Consider the following 23,763-nt stretch of genomic DNA (forward strand, 5'->3'; position numbering starts at 1 on the left):
TCTCCAGGTCACAACTATAATATTTGAATACATGTAAAGTCCAGAACAGAGTCTGGAATGAATATGTTTGGTTGGATTATAGTTTGGAGCACAGATAGCACTTCTGAACAAAAAAGCTGAATCTGATCCCGGCAGCAACAGGAAGCCCTTGAAAATATTAATGCAAAGAGAGGTTTCAACCAGCAGACTGGATCTAGAATGTTGGAGCATCTCCTAAAAAATGCCAAATATATTTCTAAAAATAATTCAAAGATCAATCATCTCAATTTAATCTAAACTGACAAAGTAAGTACCATGGTAAAGCCATGTTTGTTTGTTTTTTGAGATGTACAAGTATTGTTTGAAGTCTCTTACCCTCGTGACATGCTTTTGTCTTCTCTTCAAAACGTACACACACACACGCAGTTATCCGATGTCCAGTTCTGCTCTTGAATGGAATGGATCAAACATTGTATTTGTGCCATGCAGATTGATTTAACAACCAGCAAAGAGAAGACTTGACTAACTAATCTTGACTTGCGCATCTCTATTGCAAATCTCTTTTGCCCAAAGCATTTGCTCTGATAAGTTGTCTGCCTCCACCCTGCCATTTTCGTTAATTGACAATTTCCCCATCCTGCTTTTTGTCATTTATTAACTCGCTCTTTATCTCTCTATGAACTATCCTCTGCTGTTCTCCCCTCCAAGTAATCTCACAATATGATCGCTATGTTTACATGGAAACAAATCAGTTTATATATGGATTGATGTCTTAATCAGATTGAGAAGCTTCTATGTAAAAACCTCAATTCGACTGAACTTGATCCAAATGAAATGTCGGTACTGTTGAAAAGAGTGGTGTAACTAGAAATCAGGGCCGCTGCTGGCCAAATGGGTGCCCTAAGCAGGATTGTATTGTTGTGCCCCCCTTCCTCAAATATGATGATGAAAAAAACACCTACTATAGGGGTGAAAAAATAACTTTAATCAAATAAAAAAACTAAATGAATAAATTGTATTATTTTCAAATTACAATTGTAGCTCTCGACATTTACCTATGGCTATAACTTTATTATGACTTATTATGATAATTTATTTTATAGTCTCAAGCATTAAGAAATCATGCAAAAGGAAATTAAGCAGTTTTACTATGATAAAACCATGGTTTATTTTTGTAAGGGTTGTGATATGCATGTTTTTTGTTGAAGAAATTATATAAAGGCTGTGTCATCTATAGCAAAAAGGTGGCCAAAAATGAAAGATTAAGTGACTGTTTGAATGAAATGTTTGGTCAGTAGCCTAAACAAGGATTTGATTCTCCTGTAAGTGTAACAGCAGCAATTTCATGACATCTGGCTCCCTTTTTAGGCATTTATAATAACGTACATACATTGTTTATTTTGTATTTGCCTACATTATGTATTTTAACAGTTTTATTATTAACCAATCATTATTGCCTCATTGTTTTTTTATATAATGCATTTTAAGTCATTTTAAAGGCTATTGATGGCTTAGCTCTTTTTTATAGCAACAACAACATCAAAAAAATATTACAGTATATTAATACTTTGTAAATTATTATTTGAAGTAACAAAACCATGGTTAATTTGCAGTTACCATGGTAACAAGAACGATGATTTGCGGTGTTATTGTTAAAACCATGGGTAATTTTCGTAAAAAAAAAAAAAAAACGTTCAAAGTAATGTGCCTGATTTATTTTAATATATATTAAAAATGTATAAGGTGTGCATTGTAGCTGACACCTAAATGAACACATTACAATTGTTTTATGACTGCAAGTCTTTCTCCTCAAATGCTATTGAGTTTCAAATTTGCGTTTGAGCCCATGTGAAAAGTAGCATAATTTACATATGATTTACAGTTTATTTTAATAAATATCCAACATTCAATTCAATTGTGTTTTATAGCTGTCACCTAGATGAACAATTACAGTTGTTTTTATGAATGTAAGTCATTCTCCTCAAATGCTACTGACGTTAGAAAAGTGTATACCAATATCGCATGTAACTTTAGAGACGGTCCCTAAATTTGAGACTCATCTAACATCTAACGTCAAGCCAACTTTTTTTTTAATTATTGTTTTACTTTCTTTAGTTTTCTTTTCTCTGTGCCGGATTGCTGATGTCCTTTACCCGGACATATATGTTCATCCATCAATTATGAACATTCAGCCGAGAAAATGAGGTGCAAGCGGTCGCGAGCGCGGATGGGAGAATGGCGGAAGGTTTTTTTTTTTTTTTTTGAGCAACTGGGATGGTGCCCCCTCTGGGAGTTAGTGCCCTACGCACGCAGACTGCGTACTCTGCGTGTAGGGAGCGACGGCACTGCTAGAAATGCATGGCCATGTAACCCTTGAATCCAACCGTTTTTCCCAATCTGATTCAGATTTAAAAATACCTTGCACACACACAGTTCTGTGATTCATATGGTTCTGTATGTCTTACAAAACTGGTCTGTAGAAGAGACTTATGTATATTATCTGCAGAACACGATTGAAGATCCAAATGGAATCCATGAACTTGATTTTAGGGGATTAATAATGAACAAGGTAAAAACTATTAAATACGTGCATAATAAAAAATAAAAAAGGCTGAAATGTAGCTAAAAATCAAAAGGAAAATAGTTCCAGATCAATATTTCAGCAGAACCATCATATGAAGCACTAAACCTAAACAAAGAGAGAAAACGCTGCAAGCTTTGTTAACTTTTTTTTATTGCAGGTCTGAAAAATTTTTTAGAAACATGAGACATAACAAGAACAACGGTAACAACGATAATTACAAAGTGAGATATTCAAAACTTAAAGTGTGTAAGTTTTTTTTTTACCTGTGCTAGGGGAATTTTGTCTTCTCTTGTAGGAAAAGGAAACTGGGACTTATTGTCTAGTTACATTATACACAGGCCAATCAGGAGAGAGATTTTTTTAACAAGAACAGAAATATTAATAAACAATGGTGAACACAGAGCTGGACTTTTCTTAAAGCAGTAGTTCTCATAATGAAAAACAAAATCTTGGTTATAATATATATTTAATCTAAAGGAATGGAAGGTCATTTGATGGCCTTATAAGAGTTCTGAATGCATTTTTGAAGTCCATTTGAAATTTTTGATTTCTGAAGAGTGCGTATGTGTTTAAGAAGGGTAATTCTGCAGAGCCTGCATCAGTGGATTATTTATTACCTGACAGTCTATCCAGCTATATGTCACCAAAGTGTAGACTCTGCATTCGGGACAGGTACTGTTTTTACACCAGCATAAACTTTTCACTAGGCTTCCAACTGCTGCTTGATGATACTTACAGTACAAGAAGTTGGAAAACACATGATGTTACAGAGTTCAAACAGGCATTTAAATTTCAAGCTTGGAGCATAATTGTGGAAACTCACAAAAAGCCCTGCTTTGACTACAACAGTGCAGAGGAGGTGATCTGGAAAACCCCAACTGGATATATACTGGAGAATGATTTGGGTGCTGTGTATATGGATTGGAATGCCTCAATTGAACTTAAATGTTAGGGAACCACAGTGTGTTAACTAGGAACAGCTCCACTCTCATGCTGTCCAAACTAGTGTAGGCAGCTGGAACTTATTTCAGATATATACAATGCATCTGATCCCCTGACCCAGGTGCATGTCTGTATGTGTGTGAGATGATTCCTCATCCCGTGACTTATGGGAGGTACGAGTGAATAAGTCATCAAGGAGTCATCAGCGTGGCCCCTGCGTCTGTGTGACCTCCGGTCCTCGGCTGGCCAGCCGGCTAAGGATGCTTCTTTCTGACATCTGCAGCCGCACAGCGACGGGCGGTATCCGAGCAATGGTTGCCGGGAGCCTGGTGACATCTGCCTTCATGTCGCTGAGCAGCTCCTCCAGTTGTTTAAGAACTGACAGAACAATTTGAGGTAGGACAGATTTATTTATTTGAACATTTTAAGTACATGAATTCGTTTTTGCCTTTAAACGACATTAGTACAGCTACAGGATGCAATAAGCAAGCCAAATGTGTTAAAACTATGCTGAGATACTAAGTGTGAAGTTTTGTGGTTTTGAGCAGTGCTGTGCTGGAAACACTGTCCTAAGCTTTTAAAAATTTTGGCAATTGTACTTTTATATTTAATGTATAATGTCATTTTATTTTTTACATTTATGTTCAAATTATTTTAACACATTTATTTTATAGTATTATGCAATTATAGCTATGCAAATAAACACAATAAGTACTTAAATCACAATGCGTAAATCCACCAGGGCTCTGCATCTATTTTAGCATCTATTGTCAAATTTTGCCTAGTCAAAAAAACACTACATCGAGACTTCGAATTTAATTTACTAGGTTATCTCTGGTTGTTTAACAACAATTAAGAAAATATAATGTGGATGTGTCACGAAAATGGACAAAACTTGTTTTTTGATTTGGTTTTATATTGAAAAATATATATTTTTTTTTTATTTATATTTTTAGCACACTTCTGCATTGCAAAAGTGTGTCCAAAGCTGTGTGGTAATTTATACTGTGCACAGAATTGGGAACTATTGTACCTTTGTGTAGAACTGCATTAGCAGGCTTGTTTCCCGACATGGACTCTTTACTGAGGTGCTGGTGTGACTCCGCCAGACACTCCACCTCACTGAAGCGTGTGTTGAGTGCCATGGAGGGGTGAGAGGGGTCCTCTGTCATGTTTAGATACGCAGCACGTCTGAGCTGCTCCTCGATCACCAGTGCCTGTTCCAACAGCTAAAGACAGACACAGAAATGAAGCAGTTGAAAGAACAGCCATGAAGCTCTGGGGAAACACTGCCTGGCAGTTTGTACGGTTTCGTAATATCTGTGCATCTCTAACCTTAAACCTGCGAGCAAGAAACTTGTTTTTAATCTCAAGGAAGTTTCCTCTGCTCATCTCTCCCTTAAAAGGCTCATTGAGGATGGCGAACCTCGGGTCATTCTGTACGTCTTGCCAACGAGCATAGCCGTGGCTGATGGTATAGAGGTGAAGGACATAACAGACAGTTTCTGATATTAAGATATGTGATACACTGTAGAAGTTTGGACACACTGAATTATGTTGCTCATGATCTAAAAAGACTTTTTGTTCTAAAGGCTTATGCTCAAATGCAGGAAATTCGCTTTGAAGACATGTATTATTTACGTATACATTTCTTAGAGGTATAAGTGTCCACTAGATTGCTAGTACTGGACAGTTTTGATTTATTTCACATTTCTCGTCTACAACATAGCTCCCATACTTATGTTTGTGTTACTTCAGTTTTACTTTCAGTTTTGTGTTACTTTCACTTTTAATTATATCATTATTCTTTTAAAATGCAGAAAAAAAAAATGATTTATTTGTGTTTGCAAATTTGCACAGCTAGTGTATTTTAAATAATACAAACAATAAAAAAACAACAACAAATAAATAAAAATAAGATTCAACTTAATGGTTAAAAGGATACTGTATGATACCAGCCAGCAGCCAGTAGTCATGGCGACGATGCCAGATCTCGTAAGTCTTCTTGGTGACCGTGGCGGCTCTCTCTTCATTCTGCCAGAGAGAGTGAAGCTCTAGAGAGAAACAGAGAGTTCACGGATTCAGAATTCACCGGCATGTACACACACACACACACACACACAACCACAGTAAATTCCCAGTGTACCTGTGAAACCCCCGTCAGCGATGTTAAACATGAACCTCTGCTTCACTGCTTTCTTCTTTTCCTCACTCACTCCATCCCCTCCTCCGCTTGTTTCTTTGACGTTCTCTCCATTTTGCAGCTTAGCGGAGACCTCTGACTTCACTCCGTCCTTCTCGTCTTTCAGCTCTGTTTGAGGAGAGAGAGAGATTATTCATTGTAACAGTTATTTGTGGTATAACGTTGCTATTTGTGTAAGCATGTACCTTTCTTCTCATCTCTTGCTGGGCTAGTGTCCATTTTTTCGGTCTTCTCTTCAGATTCTTCTGCAATGGAGTACGACAATATTGATGCTATGTGTTATCGGGGTCATGCAAAATTTAGAACTGAAGAACTGGCTCACTTTCAATTCAAGAGAATTTGACAGTTTATGTATTCCTATGAATTTCAATACATTTAAATTCAAATTGGAATCTCGCACATGGGGACCTTTACTAGAAAAGTCATTTTCATGGAGATATTAATATAAGAGGATGTCAAATCAAATGTAAAATAAATTTGTATTTTTGCATTATTTTAGGTAGTGCTTAGCACTTCACCTTTGGTTTTGGATGTGTCTACACTGCTTGTGGCTTCTAAAGTTTCAGCTTTGACATCTGAAGATGTGTTTTCCTTCAATTCAGTGGACTTCTCTTTGTCCCGATCCTTTTCATTTTCTTCATCTATGCTTCCTCCATCCTTTTCTGCTGATGGTGTGGTGGTCTCTCTCTCCCTGTCCCTAGTCTCCTCTTTCTTTGCCGGACAGGGGGATTTCTCACCTTCATCAGGAATCTCAATGATCTGAGAAAAAGAGGTGATGTGAGAATGAGTTGGACAAGTAAGACAAGCAGGTGTTCACAAAAGGAAAGTGTTTAAAAATACAGAGAAGAGAAACAGGAAGGTGAAGTGAAAAAGTGAGACCGTAAATAACAAGTACCTCATCCTCCTGTCTGGAGCCTTTTGTCTCCTTCTCTCCATCCAGCTCCATCTTCTCCTCCAGCTCTTTTACATCATCGCTCTTGGAAAGGTCTTCTGTTTGGATAAAAGAGAGTCAGATTAATGTGTAAGAATTGTCAATGCAGAGATACTAGACAAATTGTCTGTGAATAAAGAATAAAGAATAAATCCTCTTCTGGGAATAGATTAAAAAAAAAATGCAACTTGTCATAAAAAGGTTGAATTATTTGAGATTATTGGGGAAATATTTTTATTTCCCTTTTTAATTTTAATTCATTTTTAGCCATTTAAAGTATAATTGTATTTTTTTTATATTTCTATATAGCTTTAGTTTCTACTTAAGTATTTTATTTATTTTCTATTTTTCTACAATTTTAGTACTGTTTTCTTGGTTTTGAGTTTTTAACAACATTCATATGCATGTGTGTACCTGGTATTGGTGTGTTGGGCTGGGTATCTGCAGGTGTTCCAGTAGAGGGAGTTTTTGGATCTTCTCCTGCTGCGATGGCTGCCGCTCTTTTGCTTTCCTCCAGTTCTTTCATCCAGGGCATTGACCACTGACCATTGACATGCTCAAACTCCTGCACCTGTAAGAAATTAAAACAGTCAATCATATAACAACACCACTGATATTTACCAATAGCGGACTCACTCAATCCAGCAGCTCACTCCTAACCACTAAAACACTAGCAACCACAACCTCACACACACCTTCTTGCGGATCAGTGACATTACACCTATGCGCGTGAGAATATGTTGTCGTGACAGTCCTTCCCGTGGAACACCATCAGCAAATGTTTCTGCCCCATCGGCGCCTGGCTCACATAGGTGACGCATAAAGAGGGACACGTATGCCCTGAGAAAGAGAGAGACAGTCTTCAAGTAAATGAGGTCAAAACAAGAACTCCTCTGAGGACAGTCAGACTTACTTGAACTCCTTCTCTGATTTGCCTCGCAGGTCTCTAACAAGCCACTGGGTGGTGAAGGCATCCTGGGGAGGCATCCCATAACGCATCACTGCATTCAGGAAAGCCTTCCTTTGTCGAGCATTGAAGCCCAAAACCTAATGAGGAGAGAGAGGTTAACTATCACTGTGAGTATGTGAAAGGAATAGCTGAAACAAGCTGAAAGTTAACTGAAGTTGAACCTCAATGTTTCCTCCCACTCTGGCCAATAGAGGGGGCAGTGGTTTATCTTTATCATTCCTCAAGCCCTTGCGACTTGGTCTTCGGGAGTTAGCTAAAAACAAAAAAAGAGGATCATGTAAATACAAATATATAATAACTGTTTATTCGGATTGTTTAAGGATGGTTTAACTTTATTCCTCACCTTCAGACCGCTCGTCAAAGTCCTCATCACCCTCCTCTGAAGCCACCGAGTAATCTGATTGGTTATCAGACTGATCATCCTGCCAGTCTGGGAACACAAATGAGTGAGGCAATATATTACTGAGCCCTTGAGCTCTCTTGACAAAAAATATTTAATTTAAGGGGACAATACAACAAGGATTCATGCAGACAACTAAAACAAACGGGACACACTGGACTGAGTTTCTCATAATCTTCGTAATTTCCGCACTATAAGTCGCACTTTTTGTCATAGTTTGGCTGGTCCTGCGACTTATAGTCAGGTGCGACTTATTTATCAAAATTAATTTGACATGAACCAAGAGAAAACATTACTGTCTACAGCCACGAGAGGGCGCTCTATGCTGCTCAGTCCTCCTGTATCCTACACTGAAAACAGAGCGCCCTCTCACGGCTGTAGACAGTAATGTTTTCTATTGGTTCTAAATAAATGCAACATAGTCCAGTGAGACTTTTTTTTTTTTTTTTCTCGTCATGACGTATTTTTGGACTGATGGGACTTATACTTAGGTGCGACTTATAGTCCGAAAAATACGGTATACACACACATATATATATATATATATATATATATATATATATATATATATATATATATATATATATATATATATATATATATATATATATATATATATATATATACAACCCGAATTCCGGAAAAGTTGGGACGTTTTTTAAATTTTAATAAAATGAAAACTAAAGGAATTTCAAATCACATGAGCCAATATTTTATTCACAATAGAACATAGATAACGTAGCAAATGTTTAAACTGAGAAATTCTACACTTTTATCCACTTAATTAGCTCATTTAAAATTTAATGCCTGCTACAGGTCTCAAAAAAGTTGGCACGGGGGCAACAAATGGCTAAAAAGCAAGCAGTTTTGAAAAGATTCAGCTGGGAGAACATCTAGTGATTAATTAAGTTAATTGATATCAGGTCTGTAACATGATTAGCTATAAAAGCTTTGTCTTAGAGAAGCAGAGTCTCTCAGAAGTAAAGATGGGCAGAGGCTCTCCAATCTGTGAAAGACTGCGTAAAAAAATTGTGGAAAACTTTAAAAACAATGTTCCTCAACGTCAAATTGCAAAGGCTTTGCAAATCTCATCATCTACAGTGCATAACATCATCAAAAGATTCAGAGAAACTGGAGAAATCTCTGTGCGTAAGGGACAAGGCCGGAGACCTTTATTGGATGCCCGTGGTCTTCGGGCTCTCAGACGACACTGCATCACTCATCGGCATGATTGTGTCAATGACATTACTAAATGGGCCCAGGAATACTTTCAGAAACCACTGTCGGTAAACACAATCCGCCGTGCCATCAGCAGATGCCAACTAAAGCTCTATCATGCAAAAAGGAAGCCATATGTGAACATGGTCCAGAAGCGCCGTCGTGTCCTGTGGGCCAAGGCTCATTTAAAATGGACTATTTCAAAGTGGAATAGTGTTTTATGGTCAAACGAGTCCAAATTTGACATTCTTGTTGGAAATCACGGACGCCGTGTCCTCCGGGCTAAAGAGGAGGGAGACCTTCCAGCATGTTATCAGCGTTCAGTTCAAAAGCCAGCATCTCTGATGGTATGGGGGTGCATAAGTGCATACGGTATGGGCAGCTTGCATGTTTTGGAAGGCTCTGTGAATGCTGAAAGGTATATAAAGGTTTTAGAGCAACATATGCTTCCCTCCAAACAACGTCTATTTCAGGGAAGGCCTTGTTTATTTCAGCAGGACAATGCAAAACCACATACTGCAGCTATAACAACAGCATGGCTTGGTCGTAGAAGAGTCCGGGTGCTAACCTGGCATGCCTGCAGTCCAGATCTTTCACCTATAGAGAACATTTGGTGCATCATTAAACGAAAAATACGTCAAAGACGACCACGAACTCTTCAGCAGCTGGAAATCTATATAAGGCAAGAATGGGACCAAATTCCAACAGCAAAACTCCAGCAACTCATAGCCTCAATGCCCAGACGTCTTCAAACTGTTTTGAAAAGAAAAGGAGATGCTACACCATGGTAAACATGCCCCGTCCCAACTATTTTGAGACCTGTAGCAGAAATCAAAATTGAAATGAGCTCATTTTGTGCATAAAATTGTAAACTTTCTCAGTTTAAACATTTGCTATGTTATCTATGTTCTATTGTGAATAAAATATTGGCTCATGTGATTTGAAAGTCTTTTAGTTTTCATTTTATTAAAATTAAAAAAACGTCCCAACTTTTCCGGAATTCGGGTTGTATAAAGGTTTTTTTTTTTTATTAAGCCTCCTATATTTTTGCCATATAAATGTTTTGCTTTGATTAATATTTTCTAGTACATAATATACCACATAATAAAAATTGTTTTGTTTAGTTTTATAGTAGATATAATAATTGTTAGGTGTGTCCAAACTGTTGACTGGTAATGTACATCTACACAACCACCAGCATAAAATAAACTATTAATAGATCGTAATTGTAATAATTTATAAATATAACTGCATTATTTTAAACAAAAAACATTAATTCCTGACCTGAGATAACACCACATCCATAACAACCACCACAAACATACAGGGAAAGAGTAGTAAAAAAAGCATTAAAAGTGCGTCTGTACCCCGTCTACTACCTCTGTCCTCCTGTGAGCAGTCGTTGTAGTTGACGGGCTTGCGTGGCCGTTTGCCTTTGCCCAGGTGACGAGCGAGATCTTCCTGCTGCTGCTCATAATGATGGCGCAACAGTTTCTCCCAGTAATCAGGATCTACACTCTCTTCCTGCTTAATGATCTCTCTATCCACATCCTCTTCCTGACAGAGACACGCCATATGATATACATATAGAGTACATACATAAGACACAAACAAACCACACACAGTCACAATCCCACACAAACTCACCTCCTCGTCCTCATCTTTGACCACATACTGGGCCACTTTAAAAGAGCTGAGGTATTCATTCATACTCTGCAGCTCTGTGTCATCTGTTGCATCTTGGTTTCGATCCAACAAGCGATCAATCGCCTTATCATCATAGTGGATCACACTGCTGTCTTCCTCCTTATTGTCACCTGGAGGGCAGATTTCTCTGATTTTAGTTTTTACTTGGTCCCTTTCATTTCTTGTGCAGATTTTTGCCATTCATTTCTGTATTAACACATTCACCTTTTTTATTTTCTGTATATTCTAAAACTATCTATATTTTAATCATGTTGATAAAGCTTGCCTGACTCTAATTTTAAGGGAGAGAGACGAAGACAGATAGTAGATAAAAATAAAACATAACACTCATTTAAAGAGAGCGAGGCAAGTGATGGCCCAGGCCTCAGGAATAAGATTTTTTTCTTTTTTTGGTTTGCGCAGTGTCATATTTAGTTTTAGTTTTTTTTACTTTACTACATTTTCTCTGGGCCACCATGTAAAAAAAGCAATATATTTCAAAAGCCAGAAAACACATTTATAAAAAAGAAAAAAAAACCTACTGCAGCATCGGAACAAAACTCGGCTTCTTAACATCAGTGCTCAGTAAGGTCACGTTTAGTTTAGAGCTCTAAATAATCTTCAACTGAAAGCAGAACTACACTTTTCTACCACAGCAGCTTATGTTTGACACCTTTTCTGTAGTTGATGCGATAGTGGCTGATACACAAAACACACCACATACAAACCCTTAACTAAAAGCTGTACGTGTTACAACGTTTTACCACATTTAAAAGTCATTCTTATTCTCTCAAATGCTTTATTTTCTGATCTCAAATAAATATTATGTTCAGAAGATGAAGCAGAATTCCCTGAAACAGTATTACCCTCTCCAAGCTCTTTGAAAAGCTGTTCTGTGCCAAACTTCAAGATGTCATCCAATTCTTGTTTGGACATGGATCCAGCCTTGGAGCCCAGACCAGGCCGCACCACCAGGTGAGTCAACATCATCTTCTTCTTTGCAACCTAAGACAAAAGAGTCAGGAGATGACTTTTGCAAATGCCAGTGTTTGATTGTTTTTTTAAAGAGTTTTTTCAACATAGTTTGGCATATCTCACCTGTGTAATTCTCTCCTCCACGGATGCTTTAGTGACAAACCGATAAATCATCACCTTCTTATTCTGACCAATACGATGAGCCCTGCTAAATGCCTGAGAAAGACAACATGAGAGAAACAGTATCGGATAGAGTTCACCCACATGGACGCTCTCACAGAGATAGATGCAGGTGTTTGACAGTTTTAGCATCAGGTATTTTACGTCGCCTCTACCTGGATATCATTGTGTGGGTTCCAGTCAGAGTCGTAAATGATGACAGTGTCAGCGGTTGCCAAATTGATGCCCAAACCCCCTGCTCTGGTGGACAAGAGGAAAACAAACTGAGGCGCACCAGGAGCTGCAGTAAGAGGAAAGAAAAAGATTTTGTCAAAACAAAACATCCATTATGACCTTGCTATTTCATGGAAATTGATGACATTCTTCCCCTTACCGTTGAATCTATCGATGGCCTCCTGCCTCATCCCTCCAGTCACTCCTCCATCTATCCTTTCATACTTGTACCCCTCATTTTCCAGAAAGTCTTCCAGCAAATCCAACATCTTTGTCATCTACAACCAAGCACAATGCGTTTAAGTATACTTGGGTATATAGTTAAGTATATCTGTATTCTGTGTAAGGTATTTGTGTGTACCTGTGAGAATATAAGCACTCTATGTCCACCCTCCTTCAGTTTTTTCAGCATCTTAAACAGAAGCATCAGTTTCCCAGAAGCCTTTGTCAGGGCACTGCCATCATACATGCCATTGGGCATTTTAGGGGCTTCCTGCAAAATCAGACTCATAACGATCAGTTGAAAGTACTGCTGTTATTAATTAAAAACCAAAGAACTGTAAGTTCCCCTATTTCTACTGTAAAATGGTACTGTCCTATTTGAAAGTGAGTGAGTGAGTGAGTGAGTGAGTGAGTGAGTGAAAGCTCACATTAGCAGCTGTTGGGAAGAGGTAGGGGTGGTTACAGCACTTCTTTAGGTCCATAACCACATTGAGCAGAGACACCTGGTTTCCTCCTCCACGAGTGTTCAGAGCTTCAAAGTTGCGTGTCAAGATGTACTTGTAGTACTTCCTGTTTCAGAAAAACAGAAAGATTGAATCAGAGACTGTTGCCATATAAAAGTCTCAAATGGCCCACACAACTTTAATTCTTTTTTAAATTTTTTAAATGTACACACTCTGAAAAAATCAGAATCATCAATCTGTCAGTCATACAGCAAAGACTCATGCTGTAAATAACAGAGAGGGTGTCCAGCAGGTGGCGCAAATGAGGAATGAATGTACTGAATATTTAGCAGAACACTGACAAACACTGAACAAGTTTCCTACTTCTGCATGGGGCTGAGCTCCACTCGCACTATGAGTTCCGTTTTAGAGGGCATGTGTTTGAAGACATCAGCTTTGAGTCTTCTGAGCATGTGTGGACCCAACATGTCGTGCAGTTTCTTAATTTGGTCCTCTTTAGCTATGTCAGCAAATTCTTCCAGGAAACCTTCCAGATTACTGAAACACACACATTTAGTAACGAACAACAGAAAAAGAAAAAAAAAAAAACAGGCCACACAAACATCCTCATTGCATTCACCTATCAAGAACACACACACACACACAAACACACACTTACTTGAATCTCTCAGGTGTGAGGAAGTTGAGCAGATGGAAGAGCTCCTCTAAGTTGTTCTGTAAAGGTGTGCCTGTCAACAACAGCTTATGCTGAAGAGGGTAGTTATTCAACACACGAAAGAACTGTGAGAGATAAAACAAGAGAGAGATTGTGTTAGTTTTATATCAAATACTAGTTTATAATAATAATAATAATAATAATAATAATAATAATAATTAAGCAATAGATCTCTCAGAAATTAAACTTCTTTCATCATCTTTTCAATTTCATGTTGCTCCAGATCTGTATATATCTTTTCTCCATAAAGAGTGCAAATGCACTATAAAAGTATGCACTATTTTTCAAATCATCAGATAACTAATATTCATTAGATAGCTTTATGTGTGGAAAAAACTAAATGTAAGTTATAACCTCTAGTGGGGCAGATAATGGCTGATATCTGGAGTAAGTGAGCTGAACTAAATGACCAAATCAGTCAGATTTGTGAAAGAACCCCTAAAACTGGTTCTGTAAGCCAAATCAAACTGGTTCACAGAAAAAAAACAGGATCCCTCAGAATGAATAAATGAATTTAGACAACATTTAAAATGAAAAAACAATCACTTCATTTATTAAAATGTCTTCTTTTGTGCTCCAAGGATTAAATAAAGTCATACAGGTTTGGAACGACAGGAGGGTGATGACAGATGACAGAATTTTGACTGCTGGATGAACAAATCCTTTAATTAGTACATATTTTGATGTGTCACTCATTTGACATAAGGAGCTTACCTTTGATTGGTTATTTTTCAGTCTATGGGCTTCGTCTACTACAAGACAAGCCCAGTCGATGGAGCCCAGGATGGCTTGATCGATTGTGATCAGCTCATAAGATGTCAAAAGCACATGGAACTTCACAGAAGCCTCTTTCTGTACACATGAAGCAGAACCACACATCGTAAACAGGTAAAGACAAAGAAGCATATCATCAAACCACAAGCTACTGTATCAACTCTACCCGTCCAAACCTCCTTTCCTCTGGGATTCATACCTTCATTTTGGAGGCCTTCTTTCCACCGCGTATGGCATTGTCCTCAAAGGAGAATTCATTTTCTCGTATGACAGCTCTGCTGTCTTTATCACCCACATAAGTGACCACATACATGTCTGGGGCCCACATCTCAAACTCCCTCTCCCAGTTAATGATGGTGGACAGAGGGGCACTGACCAGGAACGGCCCCTTCGAATGACCCTGAGAGAGACCATTAGCAAATGTACTGTATTATAAACTTGTAATGCCACATTACAAACAATAGCTTTTATGATGAACATGTCTTCCTATAGATAATTTATTACTGTAAAATCAAGTAATCAAACTAAAATAACACAAGAGAATGTAATTACACTACCGGTTTAAAAGTTTGGGGTCAGTAAGATTTTTCTGTTAGAAAGAATTGAATACTTTTAATTTATACAGCAACGATCCATTAAATTGATGAAAGGTCACAGATTTTTTTTTTTTTTTTTTACAAAAGATTTCTACTGTAAATAAATGCTGTACTTTTAAATTTACTATTCAAAGAATCCTTGCAGCACAACTATTTTTAGCACTGATAATAATAAAAACTGTTTCATGATCCCCAAATCAGCATATCAGAATGATTGTTGAAAATCATGAGACAGTGAAGACCTGAAGACAGTAATGGCTGCTAAAAAAAATTTATTTGTAATAATAATACAGTTTTTACTTTATTTTTGATCAAAGAAATGCAACCTTAGTGAGTACAAAATACTTGTGCCTAATGCCGAAACTTCCGAGTGTTAATGCACTTACAATATGTTTTTAGAAACACACCTCTTTGTAGAGCGAGTAGAGGAAGACAGCAGTCTGAACCGTCTTTCCGAGACCCATTTCATCAGCCAGGATGGTGTCTGTGCCCTGAGCCCAAGAAAACCGCAACCAGTTCAGTCCCTCAAGCTGGTATGGGTGAAGCGTGCCGCCAGTAGAGTCCAGATAATCCGGCTGCCTATCAAACTTCATAGTGGGCTGAAAATAAGGGACAGGAAGAATATTAGATCATTGTCGGACAAAAACATATGAATGCATTTTCTTTAAAACTATATCAATCTAAATGGTCTTGCTCATAATTACATTAATGTCTACACTTGAGAGAATAGGAAATTATCGGACAAAAGTGGGAAACAAGACTGAGAATAGAAGTGGGTCTGGTTCAGACTTGCAGTGCTAAACCATGGCTCCAACCTAAATGTGTTTACTATTAAAATTCTTAGTCAAAGTAGAAAAACATTGCTCCAAGTTGTTCTAAGGTTCCTTACATCCACCACAGGATTAGCAGGAGGCCTCTCTGTCTTCCTCACTTTCACCTTCTTCATCTTTTTACCTGGTCTGCCCTCTTCTCCAAGCATCAGCTCCCTGACAAACAGAAAAAAAAGAAGATATGCAGATTAATTTATACTTGCACTCGATATTGTTTCACACTAGTGTGCATGTGTGTGAAGTGCTGTAGAGGCCTGTGCATGTACCTGTGGTTCCAGTAATGTTGTTTATAGGTCTCATAGTCTGGGATGTCCATGTCTTCAGACTCCCAGGCTGACTGATCATATGGCAGATCTCTCCATTTGATCAAATAGTGAACGTTATTCTTCTTATCCACACTGCCGGAAAGAACGAGAAAAAAAATCAATGACCAAACAGTTCAGCAGATGTCTTCCTTCAACTGGTTCATATGAACGTTCTCACCTGTGGTTTAAGATGCGGTGGATGAAGAGCCACTCCAACTTTACTCCAAAGCGCCCATACTTATCCTCTATGCGTGCATAAAAGGGATCTTTGTTCTTCCTTTTGCAGCTCTTATCCTCGTCTCCCTCAGCACCCATCTCTAGATTGGGGGGCTCCTCCATATCTGTCTTCCGCTGGTAGTTACGGAACATTACCTGACAGTTCAGTTCCAACTGTGACAAGAAAGAAAAATAAATTATTGTAAGATTTTAATATTGGCACATTCCGTTTAACAAGAAATAGTATGTTTCTATTTGTGTGTCACCTGTAGTTCCTGGACCCAAGAACAGTGCCAATAAGACATGTTGCACCACTTCACAAAGAACTCTCTCTCCTTCCGACCAATCATAGGAGGAGGATCCGGAGCATCGGCTGGAAGTTCTGCAGGACGCGGCACAGGCATAGGGGGAGGGGCATCACCCCAGCGCCATGCCAGAACTTTCTGGACTTTGCCCTTCAGTGGAGCACTCTGAGAAAGCAAAAACATGATATTCTATGTTTTGCCAAATGGAACCACAATATAAAATTTATTTAAATAAATTTAAAAATATATATGTTTGGAATCCTACATATTTCAGCTATGGCATCTCTGAAAATAAAACCTCAAGAAAACCTAATCCAACGGATAGATTTGGATGACCATACTATATTATTATTCCTCTCTCACCAGGCAGCGTGGGCAGATCCACTCTCCGTTGGGGATGTCTGGCAGAGGAGGGTTGAGACAGTGCAAGTGATAGGACGAGGGGCATGTGTCACAGCACAGCAGCTCTCCTCCATCCTTACACACCCGACAAAACTCTATATGATGATCGTCCTCCTCTTCTACCCCTCCATCATCCCTTCTTCCATCATCGTTCTCCTCTTCACCCTCAGAACTCTCCTCACGAGCCTCCCATTGAATTCCCTCCTTCTCCTGAGAGAGAGACATAAATAATGCATAAACAACAGAAACTTTAGTCATTAAATATCAATGGTAGAGAAATAGTGCACATACACACACACAGAAAATAGAATTTACTTGATGAGCCCACAACAGCTCAAGGAAAGGCCCGACATTTATTTTGAACATGTTTACATGTACGTACGCAGTGGGGGCAGCTCCACGTGCCCTCTGGGGCTCTCTCCATGTCAGGATCTAGACACACCATGTGATAGGCTCTTGGACAGGTGTCACACAGGATGATCTCGCCACCCTGCTGACACACCTCACAGTAGTCCTGATGATCCGTCTCATAGCCATCAGCATCCTCATCCACTATGAAAGAAATTTAGGGTTTATAACAAATGTAAATGGCTAGAAGGTGGCCAAAGTAGTATAGTGTTTTCATTACAGTGTGTGTGTGCTCATTAGTGTGAACAGAACAATCCGAGTTGTGCTGTCTTTGACTCACTCTTCTTCTTCTTGGAGCTCTTGGATTTTTTACTCTTGGAGCGGCTGCTCCGACTGTTTGATCCATCACTTATGGAGAAACCGTCAAAATCGCTCTCACCATCATCATCCTCACCGCTCTGAGAGAAGGAACCATGGGTGAAAGGGTGCAAAACAAGTTAGCGATGTTAGCAATAAAAATAAGGAATAATTGAATATATATTCACTACCGTTAAACAGACAGGGGTTGGTAAAATCTTTTAATGTTTTTGAAAGAAGTCTCTTAACACAAAGCAATTATTCTGATCAAAACATAAAACAAAATAAATTATTCCTATTTTAATACATTTTAAAATGTAATTTATTCCTGAGATACATTTTCCAGTGACACATTTTTTATTTTGTAACATTATAAATTCACTGTCCTTTTAACTGTGAATTCACGATCATTGCAATACATCCTTGCTGAATAAAAGTATATTAATCTCTTAAAAAAAAAAAACTATTCATCCCAAACTATTTAACAGTAGTAAATATTATATATATTATATATGTATATTATTTTATTATATAATTAAATAACTATAACAGTTCTGTCATGACAACTCTCTGGAAAGTTTAGCATGGTAATATACATAGCAATGTTAATGTGTTGGGTCTTGAATGGATCTGCTATACTGCTGCGGTAGAAGAAGTACAGAGACTTGCTACTGCCAATACATCCACAGACATGCTGCAGTGAGCATGTAGGAAATACTGCTAGAGTAAAAATATCAAATCTAAAATAACCCTCATATATATAACATACATAAAATCATCCCGTAGCAGATCTACACAGGTGGAGCTGGGGCAGGTAGAGGGTTTCTGATGCACGTTGCAACTGCCACAGAACTAGCCAAGTATTTGAAAGTTGAGCTGCAAGCTCATTGGCTGCTGATGTGAAAAGAAACTAATCAGCTGAGCCATGCGAGTAATGATTTGATTACCTAAAACTGAGTTAGAATCTATCAGCCTGCGCCATCTAGAGTTTCATGACAGAACTTTGCATTAACTAACAATACTAAATAAATATGAATAACATGTATAATTTAGCTAATTTAAATTATGCTGCAGTAACATATGTAAGCACATATGGAATAGATACATACAGATGAACGTTTTCTCTTGAAATTGCCCAGTTTTATCTTCAGTGGAGCCACTTTCTTCGCTTTAGACTTTTTGTCCTGGGGCTTTGGGGTGGACTTGGTCTTTCTACGTGCATTTGGGCCTAAACCAGATATATAAATGACACAAAAAGTGTTAAGTAGATTGAAAAACACACATAATATACTCTCTTTTGGTCCTCTAAAAATTTCCTCATTTTGTTCTCTGTTAATTATTTCTGATCCTGACAATTTAATTTCCAATTCCTCTCTCTCTCCTCTGACCTTTGCCCTCTTTGGTCTTGGCTTTTCGCAGGGGGACCGCTGGGGGCTGTTGGGATGGGGGTGGTGCAGCAGGAGCTGCTGTTGATGTGGGCGTGGCCATGGGAACAGCCCCTCCTCTGTCCACCCTGGTCACCATACTCTCCACAGCAGCAGCTACATTGGCAGCTGCCAGGGCTGCGTTGGCACTAGCTGAGCCTCGCATGGGATTATTAGTGCTGAACTCTCGCCATTTAGCCCCCAACACCATCATCATCTTTGACACAGCGATCTTAGGGTTCTTAGCAGCTATTAAAGGTCTAAACAGAAGAGGGAGAAAAAACATTTCAGATCAGTCACAAGATAACCTAGATGTTTATGTAAGACGATAATAGAAATGGGGCAAAAACTGACAGAGAAGCGCCACTGTTCTACCTGACAAACTGACTGAAAGCTTTGTAATTGGTGAGAGAGGTGTAGTCCTCTTGGGTAAAGGTGTAGTCAATGTCTTTCATTCCCCAGTCTGCTAACAGCTGAGAGGAAGATTTGGGTTCCTGTGAAATAAGAACAGAAGATGACAGGTGAATAACACTAGAGAACGCAATCATGAAATTATAACCTGAGATATATATACACATATCATGTGACCTGAATCTTTATCTGATAACATAACATACACTACTGTTCAAAGGTTTTAGGGGCTGCAATTTTTTTTTAAAGAAAAATAAACGTTTATTCAGCAAGGATTCAGTCAATATATCAAAAGTAACAGTAAGGACATTTATAATGCTACAAAAAATATATTTTTAAAATGAATGCTGTTCTTTTGAACTATTTATCAAAGAATCCGGAAAAAAATGCATCACGGTTACAACAAAAATAATAAGAGAATTTTAATTTTTTTTATCTTACCAACCTCAAACTTTTGCATGGTAGTGTACCAAAAGAAGGAAAATGTATAACAGGGATCCTCAAATCTAGCCCACAAGATCCACTTTCCTGCAGAGTTTAGCTCTAACCCTAATCAAACACCGGAGTTTGCTAATCAGTGTCTTCAGGATCATTAAGAAAATCACAGGTAAGTGAGTTTGATCAGGGTTGGAGCTAAACTCTGCAGCGCATTGGCACTTCAAGACAAGATCTGAGGAACCCTAATTTACATGATATAAGAAGCACTGAAAAAAAAAATCAGAAACAAAACTGAAAATCTGTATTTTTTGTGGCAACAAATCTAGGCAGTGAAAGCAAAGACAAGGCTCAAAATCAGTGTCAGATCTTTTCAGGAACATGTACTTTGTACAAGTAATGCTGATTATTAAAGTCGCAAAAAAAAATAATAATAATAATAATATATCTTGGGCACAAATATCTTTCAGGCATTTTTTAATCCTGTGTAAATACATTTGTGTCTGTGGCACAACTTTTGTAAATGCACAGTGTGTGTGTGTGTGTGTGTTTGTGTGTTTATGTATTTGTACTTAGTAGATCAACCTCATGTGACATTGAATTGGATTTGTTTGCTGTTGTCCCAAGGTTTTAACATCAAACCAGGGATGAACAATGGCCACCCATTGGCTAAACCTTACCTGACCATCATCATCATCGTCATCTTCTTCCTCAGGCTCTGGGTCTTTACGTTTGCTTTTTCCTCCAGATGAGCCACCAGCCTTTTCTCCCACTGAACCTCCCTTCTTTCTCTCTTTGGAGGAGCTGGATCTCTTTTTCTTCTTCTTGCTTGGTGCATAGTCACTCCCTTCACTCTCAGATCGCATCACTCGGTCCTCCTTGTCTTCCTCACCTTCTACCATTCGGATTGATTCCATGATTTCAGGAGAGCTGACAGGAACGTCCTAGACCACAATATCCACCCAAGGAGAGATGACAATATCAGATAAACTCAGGGAAAAACCTTTCAGTTCAATGCTTGTTCATCTAAAGGTTTAACAGTGATGGTAATGGCAAATGATGAGTGATGTGACTTTTGATCAATTTTATGAATCATTGCTGAATCAAAAGTATTTATTTAAAACTCCAAACATTAAACGGTAGTATTTATATATCTAAATACAGTATATATTCAGATCCTAAAGGTGCTCCACTAACCTCTCTGAGAAGTTTCTGTCGTTTGCTGCTCCTGCTTTCACGGCTTTTCTTTGCTTTCTTCTTCTTTTTGGATTTGGGAGTCTCTGCCTCTGATGTTGGTTCATCGGCATCATCTGTCCAAAACAGACACACAGCATGCATCAAACATGAACAATCATCTCAATTTTGATTTTCTGTCATTCCTACTATACCTGAACTGATACAGTACTTTTAATTCAACATTACAACCCATATGACTTGAATATAATGACTAAAGGTAATATGTCACATCAGTTTAGATCTAATTTTTATATATCACATCTTTAAGCATTCAGAATACTTTTTTGTTTTTATGCATTCCTGCTTTAAGATGTGAGTGTACTGTCCAAATATGTCAGCAGCAGTGTAACTAGGTCATAAGGCTCTTGCTTTTAAAATCATTCATTTATTATAAGCACTCTGCTGATAGGCTGCGCTGTCAACGCCAGAACCGAGCGCAGCCGGAAGAGGAAAGCAAAACAAACGGGTTTGTCCCACTATTTACAAACAATATTGCGCGAGGTATGATCGCTAAGGTAGAAAAAACAAAGTATTTTTCGCTCTTACGATACGAAGAGGTCCGTAACAAATAGGGTTATCTATCATTTTAATCTTCTGCTGACCAGTGAATCAGGAAGTAATGTGACTTTTGCATACAGCTCGCCGCTACTGCATCATAAACTAACATTAAAGGTTTTGCTTTAAATAGGAGCATGATGCAGTAACACGTGGATAGCCAGCTCGAGAAAAACATAAAAAACATTAAATCTAACGTTAGCAGCGTTCTCCTTCCTGAAATTACCATTCGTCAAGAAGTACCATCTATGACATGTCAGCAGTTAACGTTACTTTCATTTGCTAGTTTAGGCTCATTTGGGGAGGTTATATAACATGATGTGGTTAATAAGGGTCCTGACAGGGCAGCTAAACCTTACCATCTCTCATAGGTCCAAAATGGTCCCTGTCGTCTTCACTCCCAGACATATCCCCGTCCGGACGCTTGATAAAATAGAAATGACAACAATATTTGGGTTTGGTTTTTAGCAGCACTCCATACTGACAGAAATAGATAACGTTTAAACAACTGACGGGGAAGCTATCTGTGTTAAGATGAATTAAAAGTCAATTAACGATTGTGACATTTAAAAACTTCAACATCATACAACGCGTAGTGTTAAAAGAGTTTGACGTAATCGTGTCATCTCAGCTTTTTCCGTCAACTTTCTCGCTCGATCCGATCGCAAGACCCCTCAACTTAGCTGTCAATCAAGTTAGCAAAGCTAGCAAACGGAGTCAAGTGATCCGGCTGCAGGGAAAATGGCAGCCGGCTGGATGAGTTGAGTTAAAGCGCTTATCTGCCTTCGTTTCTGGTTAGATTCGTATCTTTAAAACTTTCCTTCTTGAATAAATAACACGCGGAGGTCGCGAAGCCCCCGACAAACACCATACGGCGCTTTATTAACACGGTGTTTCACAGTTGCAAATTACCAGTAATTTTAGCTATGTTTGTATTTTTTGTTTTATGCTTTAAAGAAAAACTTACCGAGAAACGCAAATGTCTTTTTGTGTGTGTATATATACAATTTTATATTATTTTTTATTTATTATTTTTTTTACGCAGGCGGTTGGAGGTGGGTGGGAGGAATTGACTTACAGGTCAGTCCAAGGTGTAGATAGTCGGCGATATGATCAGCTTTAGTCTGACGCGAAAGCTGCAGGTTACTTACCTATCACTGAAAAATATAAAAGAAGCTCCGAAAAGGTGTAAATCTTTGGGAGACGTCGTCCACTCTTCTCCCCTTTCACCAGCGTCAGTGACCAGAAGCGAACATCCTCAAACACACAAAGAAATCGGGGGGGTGGGGCGGGGGGGTAGAGACATCCCATAATAATCCTAGGCACACTCCCCCCATCCTTACAACACTCACTCAACTCTGCATAGTTACCTCGCAGCCTACAGACCATAATAATCATCCCCCCCTCGCACACAGTACCAGCAAGTACACACTGCCTTCCCCTTTCTTAGTCCCTGCCCCCTTAGCAACCACGTTGCTATGGAGACACTGCCCCCTCCCACCCTCTCCGGCATCCCATAATAGTCATAAGCAGGCTGCTCTGACATCCCATAATAAACACAAGTCCTAAAAGAGAGGGAAGGAAAAAAACAACACCAGTCACATGGTCTCCAGGGAAACCCCAGGCCACTGGTGACAGACCATAATAATCTGTGACTGTCTGTTCACCTGGCTCGGGCTTTGGTGCACGAACAACAGAAAATACATATGAGCACCTGGTTGGAAGTCGGGCTAACACGGAGTGCACTTCGGGTATCTGTCAAACATCACACACCTACAAGAGTGACACTTCACGGTTTCAGAGAGGCTGAAATGTCAAGGTGCAACGGTGCTTCTTTTTGGTCCCATATCAGACCGAGTCTGAAGAGTGACTCCTGTAATGAGTCTG

The 23,763-nt window shown here is 38.7% G+C and overlaps 1 protein-coding gene across 3 annotated transcripts; it reads right to left on the reverse strand.

Annotated features, from left to right (window-relative positions):
• Window positions 1-2,699: 2,699 nt before the first annotated feature.
• On the reverse strand, window positions 2,700-23,155 carry LOC132103165 (chromodomain-helicase-DNA-binding protein 4-like). 3 transcript variants are annotated; one of them, XM_059508034.1, is made up of 40 exons: window positions 23,028-23,155; window positions 22,236-22,299; window positions 21,283-21,395; window positions 20,766-21,029; window positions 19,615-19,733; window positions 19,204-19,499; window positions 18,925-19,043; window positions 17,799-17,916; window positions 17,493-17,662; window positions 17,072-17,320; window positions 16,670-16,873; window positions 16,366-16,577; window positions 16,149-16,280; window positions 15,942-16,038; window positions 15,460-15,651; window positions 14,656-14,856; window positions 14,397-14,534; window positions 13,626-13,747; window positions 13,331-13,504; window positions 12,932-13,073; window positions 12,643-12,774; window positions 12,442-12,559; window positions 12,224-12,348; window positions 12,012-12,104; window positions 11,780-11,918; window positions 10,875-11,044; window positions 10,607-10,784; window positions 7,953-8,039; window positions 7,771-7,862; window positions 7,553-7,686; window positions 7,335-7,479; window positions 7,054-7,210; window positions 6,604-6,698; window positions 6,227-6,467; window positions 5,894-5,953; window positions 5,652-5,816; window positions 5,451-5,559; window positions 4,841-4,973; window positions 4,539-4,734; window positions 2,700-3,883 (listed from the first exon to the last, which is right to left on the reverse strand). In XM_059508034.1, the coding sequence occupies exons 2-40, from the start codon at window positions 22,282-22,284 to the stop codon at window positions 3,708-3,710; spliced, it is 5,856 nt and encodes a 1,951-aa protein (XP_059364017.1). In that variant the 5' UTR covers window positions 22,285-22,299; window positions 23,028-23,155; the 3' UTR covers window positions 2,700-3,707. The 3 variants fall into 3 exon arrangements, with proteins under 3 accessions (XP_059364017.1, XP_059364014.1, XP_059364016.1); XM_059508031.1 differs by having other exon boundaries at window positions 10,595-10,784; XM_059508033.1 differs by having other exon boundaries at window positions 10,595-10,784; window positions 22,955-23,079.
• Window positions 23,156-23,763: the final 608 nt, after the last annotated feature.

This window comes from Carassius carassius, chromosome 24 (genome assembly GCF_963082965.1).
Source record: "Carassius carassius chromosome 24, fCarCar2.1, whole genome shotgun sequence".
Lineage (NCBI taxonomy): Eukaryota > Metazoa > Chordata > Actinopteri > Cypriniformes > Cyprinidae > Carassius > Carassius carassius.

Bases quoted from the DNA above. Each gene is read 5' to 3' on its own strand.
- LOC132103165 (XM_059508031.1), bottom strand. From the start codon at position 22,284: ATGTCTGGGAGTGAAGACGACAGGGACCATTTTGGACCTATGAGAGAT. The intron at 16,281-16,365 runs GTGAGAACGTTC...TCTTTCCGGCAG, and splicing joins CACCGCATCTTAAACCACAG to TGTGGATAAGAAGAATAACG. The intron at 12,349-12,441 runs GTAAGGGGAAGA...CTCTTACTGCAG, and splicing joins GGCCATCGATAGATTCAACG to CTCCTGGTGCGCCTCAGTTT.